We start from the raw sequence: 6557 nt of genomic DNA, 5'->3' as shown, positions 1-6557 counted from the left end.
ATTTTGTGCAAAACTGGCCTACTTATCTGATATATTTGATCAGTTAAATCAGCTGAATGTATCAATGCAAGGCAGAAACAGCACAGTGTTTTTGGTTTCAGACAAAATTGAGAGATTCAAGAAAAAACAAATTCTTTGTAATAGAAGAGTCAAGGAGGGACGATTTGACATGTTTCCACATCCGAGTGAAACATTGGAAGCCTCTTCTCATGTGAACATATCAAGTGTCATAACCCAGCACTTGTCTCAGCTGTCTCAAAAGTTTGCTGACTACTTCCCAGAAGACCCTAGACATGGAAACCTTTGGATTTTGGATCCATTCTCTGTGGATCCTGCTTCAGAAGACATGGCTCTGTCCATTGTGTTGGAAAATGAACTAATGGAACTATCAGCTGACAGTAGCCTAAAACTTCAACTCACACAAGCTGACCTTGCTTCATTTTGGTTACTGGCTGCAAGTGAATATCCCTCTCTGTCAAAGCGGGCAATCAAATTTCTATTGCCTTTCACCACCACATACTTATGTGAGTCAGGGTTCTCCACTGTGACTACCACAAAATCAAAAGCAAGGAGCAAACTGAAAGCTACTTTGGATGCTACTCTCTGTGTCAGTCTCTCACCCATTTCACCAAGACTTGATCTTATTATCTCCAAGAAGCAAGCCCAAGTGTCTCACTGAGGGTATGCAGAATATGCATTTTGTAGCAAGGTTTGTCTCAGTATATATGGTTTTTCTCATGTGAACTACTCCAAAACCCGTTCATGTAAATATGTTAATGTGTTGGGATTTATTGATGGTCCTAAAGTGGTTGTTGATGAAAACTGTGTTATTGACATGTGACACACCTGTTAGGCTTAATCATTTTTGGATGTGTGGGAAGGGGTATAAGTAATGTGTCCAGTTTTTCTCCAGTTGAACTGTAAAAAAATATATATATAATACATGTAACATTTACGTAATGCTTCAAGTTTGTTTAATATGTAAGATTGTTTTAAACAGTCATGTTCATATCGCTAATTGTATTTGATAAATTACACTTACAGTATGTAAATTGTGGGGAATTAACTTTAACATTTCTGCTAATGAATAGAGAGAATGTTCCCCTCTTGTGTGTCTGACCTGTTGTTACAGGTATGTTAGTCTGGATGTGGGGATGTAGTATTAATTAATTAATTAAGAGTGTTCCCCTTGTGTCTGACCCAGTCACTGGTCTGACCTGCCCTGTTATTGTTACAGGAATAAATGGTTACGGAGTAAACCTGCCAAGTCTTTTTTATACAAGGAGAGTTTTCATCTATATAGCTGATTTGACCTAGTCTGCTACAGTGGCATAACAGATTAACAGCAGTCATTGTACTTTTTGAATTTTCTGTTATTCTGTGTTTATACTATCATATTTGGATAGGTGGTCCTCGGAATGTTTTTAAACAGTCATTGGTGGGCCATGAGTTGCAAAAGGTTGAGAACCCCCGTCTTAGATCACACTGATTAGATAGTAAAATTAAACAGAGAACAAATTTCACTCCCATGGCCTAATGGGATAGTAAAGCACTGGCAATTCAGAATCTCAGAAGTAGTAGCAGGCCATCTAGGTACTTTCCATTTGCTGTTTTATGAACACAGTGAATTCATACATACTAATTTCACATACTGATTTTCACCTGCTATGATGACTTACTATATATGGTTTGTCAGTGTCTTCAGTTATTCTAAACTACAGAATACTGTCTATACATTAGGGCTGTGTATCACCAGCAAAGTCAGAGCATTAACTACACAGAGCCGTTGTTCACTGACGAGCTGCGCTAAACCACGTTCATATTCGCGCAATTTTTTGTGCTGCTCATCAGTGAACAACGGCTCTGTGTAGTTAATGCTGCTCAATGTGAAAGCACGCAGGTGATGGAGATTTACCGCTGATTACAGAACCGGCTTTCTGACAAGATGCGCGTTAAATATCGCATGCGATTAATCATGCAGCCCTACTGGTAGGTTATCATTGCACAAATTAACACTCTCTACGATTAAAAAATTTTTTTGAAGAGTTCTAAACTAACACGCTGTCTTCACTGTATCTAACGCACACAAGGCTGATTTACTCGATGCGTCCGCAAGTTCGCTTTTAGGTGCACGCGGCAGGACTTTCCGCGCAGCTCCGCTTCCGAAGATGCACGAGTTCAAAGCGACTCTAGCCGAACATGCACGTCTGTGCCAGCATTTGTGTGAAACAGAACAGAAGCAGTTTGATGTTAAGTTCAGTCACACACACAGATCACGTTGCGGCCGAACTCGGACATTCAGGAACAAACTTTTTAGCGCTGCCCCGCAGTTTTATCAACTAAATAGCTTAATCGCTCAAGAGCTACATTATCTTTCTCAACAAGGAGCTGTTAACATCATTGTTTCTAAAGGAATTAAATCCACAGCTTTACTGTTAATAGAGAAACGCTGCAAAACGGTGGCAATTCATACATACACAGCCTCTCTCGCTCTCTGTGTGTCGTAAATGAACAGTTGATGAATTACACTTTTCTGAGAATAGATTATTGAAGTGGAGATCGCTAAACTGCAAGCTAACCACCGTTTTCAGAAAGCAAGCGCGTTTATCCTCAGTGGAGAGAGCGCGTGTGCACAGGGTTGCCAGGTTGACAAAGATGCGGCCAGATTAAACCTTGTTGTAGCCTATATATGCTCTATTCATTATTTTTTAGAAACCTCGCACTTTTCTACTCAATTTTAAACGTTGTAAAATTTTTAACAAATTAAGCGTGGTCCACTGCTGCACACGTGCCACAATATCGATACAGGGCCAGCTGTATCGATACTCGTATCGTCAAATCTCTGTGACGATACATCGTCGTATCGATATTTTGAACACAGCACTACTATACATGAAAAAAGAATGAGTCCTTCAATATGCCCCACCCCAGCTTCTTATTCAATAGAAATAGTCAGAACACATAACATGAAAGAAAACAACGCTCTTCAAGCCATTTTAATGAATCTTCAAAAAGGACTTACCTGTGAGGTAGCAGAACTCTGGGACGAGCATGGCAGGTCCCGGTGGAGGCCGACCTGATGGCCCCAGTCTCTTCACGTGACTAACCAGAAGAGCCTGGTTGCCATCTGTTATGTCCAGACCATATTGCTGGAGAGGAGGCAAATAAATTGAGTGTGACAGTAAAATTCTGCAACTAGTGTCAAAATAATTACCTGTATCGTTAAGTTACCGTTTTGAAGTAGTTCTTGAATGAGATCTCTGTATCTCCCTTCTTAAATGTGTTGTTGGGTGTATGATCCCAGGCAATGTCATCAATCCTGTACGTCTTGTTATTGTACCTATAAACGATCATTTGTTACACACCGTTACTTGCTACTTCACAATTACATTAAACAACTTTTAGAGATTTAAACATTTTTAAAGTAATAAATCAAAGAAAATCTCACTATCATTTAAATCAGTGATCCTCAAATCTGGCTCGCGAGATCCAATTTCCTGCAGAGTTTAGCTTTAACCCTAATCAAACACACCGGAGTTTGCTAATCAATGTCTCCAGGATCATTAGAAAATCACAGGTAGGTTTGTTTGATTAGGGTCGGAGCTAAACTGCAGGAAAGTGGATCTCACGAGCCAGATTTGAGGATGACTGATTTAAATTGTTGGGGTCAGTAACATAAAAATAAATAAATAATAATTTTATTCAAAAAGGACATTGAATTGATCAAAAGTAACAGTAAATACATTTTTAATGTAAAAAAATGATTTCTAATTTAAATAAATGCTTGTCTCTTTTGAATTTTCTATTCATCAAATAACCCTGAAAGAAATCTACCAGTTTCCAAAAAAATATTAAGCAGCACAGCGGTTTTCAACATTGTTCATAAACGTGTCTTGAGCAGCAAATCAGCATATTAGAATGATTTCTGAAAGGTCACGTGACACTGAAGACTGGAGTAATGGCTATTTTCTGAAGAAAATGTAGTGGCTTGCTTATGTACAAAGAATATTTGCTACTGCATGTTTAGCAAGTTGCTTTGCAGTGTCTAGGGTGTTCTGGTTTGCTTACAGCTTAAAAGAGTCCATCCCCAAGTTCATAATATAATGGTTCATGATTATTTTTAGGGATGCACCGAAATGAAAATTCTTGGCCGAAGTCGAACAAAATGAAACACTGGGCCGAAGGCCGAATACCAAACACGTTTTTTCACGTTTTCCCCACATTTTGCCAATTTTTTCACCATTTCATAAATTAAATAGCCAAAATGTGCTTTTTATTGTTTTGTCTTGCTTTTCAAAGAAAAAATAATGTACAAAACAACAATTTAAAAATATTTACTTAACACTGAACATTTTTTGTTAAACACTGGCAAGAATTAAAAAGTAATGCAATTTATAAACTTCAGTGACGATGTGACACTGCCTCAATTGTGCAAGTGACAATTCCTGTGTTAACTGTGCAGCTCGCTTATAGACAGACGCGATGTGGTGATTTGAAGCCATTTGTGTATTTTGAGAGAGAAAGAGAGAGCGCGCACGAGTGGTGATTCACTCACGCTGTTTGTGAAATAACGTCTCACACGAGGTTTTCAAATTAATTCAGAAGTTATTTAATGAAGAAATATGAAGGTGAGTACCTCACCTTCAGCATTATATTTATTTTACCCGCGCCGGACAGAGACTGAAACGGTGCCGCTGCATATAATGCCAAACCTCTCACAGCAGGTTTGACAGCAAACCTTTTAGAGACCACCGATCAATCATCCCAATGTGATTATCGGCCGATAGTGATTGGTAGCTGATCAATCGGAGCACCCCTAATTCTAGCAGACATTATACCAATAAAACACAACTTAACTTAAAATTAATAAGTTAGTAAAATAATATTTTTTTGTCATTTTTTAGACCCCCTTCTTGAATCAGGCATGTATTTTTTTACTGTACAAGTAAATACAGCCTTGGTGAGCAGAAGAGGCTTATTTTAAAACATTAGAAAATATTATAGATCCCAGTCTGAACACTATGTGTAAATGTTACAATAAATGTATTAAAGGGGTCATATGATGCGATTTCAATTTTTTCTTTCTCCTTGAAGTGTTACAAGCTCTTGGTGCATAAAGAAGATCTGTAAAGTTGCAAAGACTAAAGTCTCAAATCCAAAGAGATATTCTTTATAAAAGTTAAGAGTCAACCACGCCTACCTAAAACGGCTCGTTCTAACACGCCCCCACATATCTACATCACGATGTGGGAAGATTTGCATAACACCGCCCAAATGTTCACGCAAAGAAAGAACTTTTATTCTCGCTGTAGTATTGTTGTTGCCGCCATGTCGTGAAGGCGCTGTGTGTTTCGTTGTGAAAGTGAAACTACTTTGTTTGGCCTTCCAAAAGAGGACAATATCCGCTTCGTCATGCCTGGAGCTGATCCGTGCTGGTCGCTGAGGAAATACATCAACTTCGCTCTGTGGATCGCCGGATCGGCTTTCACCGTGGACGAAGTGGAGTCCAGCCCGGGGTCGTCACATGTGGTTGCCGCAAGCCCTCCGCTCACTCTAGCCGCCGGCCTCCGCTCACTCTAGGCCTCCGTGTGTGACGCTGTGCGTTTCGTTGTGAAAGCGGAACTACTTTGTTTGTCCTTCCAAAAGAGGACACGACTAGAAATCAGTGGTTAAGTTGTATTTACAACACTGTTCCAGAACAGTTCAACCCAAATATTCAGATGTGTCCAGCACTTTTTATGGAGGACAGTTTCCTGATCCTGGAAGAGTAGACTACAATTAGAGTTGGGTAACGTTTTGTTTTTTTTCGATACCAGTGCCAAATCGATACTTTTAAAATGGTTCCGGTGCCTAAACCGATACTTATTAAAAAATAAATAAATAAAAATTCCCCCCAAAAATGATGGATTGGCCATTAGAATAGAAATAGAATAGAGTGCGCAAATGTTAGAGGGTCAAGTTTTTTAATGAAAAAAAACAAGCAGATAAAATTAGAAGTAGCATTTATCATAGGTAGAATGCAAAATGTTTCAATACAAGCATTTCAAATATTTCAAACCTTTAGCCCACTTGGGAAAATCAACCCATGGCAACAGTTTAGAAGTAGCCCAATTCTGTGGAAAAAACGCGGACTTGGCAACCCTGCATCCAACAAGAGCTGGAGTCAGCTTTGACTGATCACAGGTCGAGAATAAGGTGAGATGACTGACAAGACCGTGCTGGAGTATTTGCTGCTCAACAGATTCTGAGCTCATTGACAAATATCTGATCTTGTAAGATGTACTCCCTTTACACAGAGTGCGTATGATCGCGAAATCGAAAGTAAACAGCGCAAACGCTCATTCAAAAATATTTAAATACTCCGCATCCTGAGAGCGGCTCCCTGATGCGCCAAAATTATACACAATATTAAAATGTTTAAAGGAGTGGACATGAAAATCGCGGGAGCGAAACATGTTCGCGGGAGCAGGCGGCAATGGTCAGAGATTCAGTGGGAGCGAGATTAAGAAAACAGCCCAATCCCGGACATTTTGGGCAATTAAGAAATCCCGGCCGGA

The 6557-nt window shown here is 39.4% G+C and overlaps 1 protein-coding gene across 2 annotated transcripts in view; it reads right to left on the bottom strand.

The window, feature by feature from the left end:
- piwil1 (piwi-like RNA-mediated gene silencing 1) overlaps positions 1-6557 on the bottom strand; it is a 21192-nt gene that overhangs the window by 8793 nt on the left and 5842 nt on the right. For both annotated transcript variants that reach the window (XM_016448621.1, XM_016448622.1), the window contains 2 exons: positions 3232-3340; positions 3023-3149 (listed from right to left, as the gene is read on the bottom strand). In XM_016448621.1, the coding sequence (XP_016304107.1) occupies positions 3023-3149; positions 3232-3340 (236 nt within the window). The remainder of the gene's footprint in view (positions 1-3022; positions 3150-3231; positions 3341-6557) is intronic.

This window comes from Sinocyclocheilus anshuiensis, unplaced genomic scaffold, assembly GCF_001515605.1.
Source record: "Sinocyclocheilus anshuiensis isolate Anshui unplaced genomic scaffold, SAMN03320099.WGS_v1.1 scaffold451, whole genome shotgun sequence".
Lineage (NCBI taxonomy): Eukaryota > Metazoa > Chordata > Actinopteri > Cypriniformes > Cyprinidae > Sinocyclocheilus > Sinocyclocheilus anshuiensis.
The sequence above is the reverse complement of the archived record's forward strand: the minus strand, read 5'-3'. Positions and strand labels throughout refer to the sequence as shown.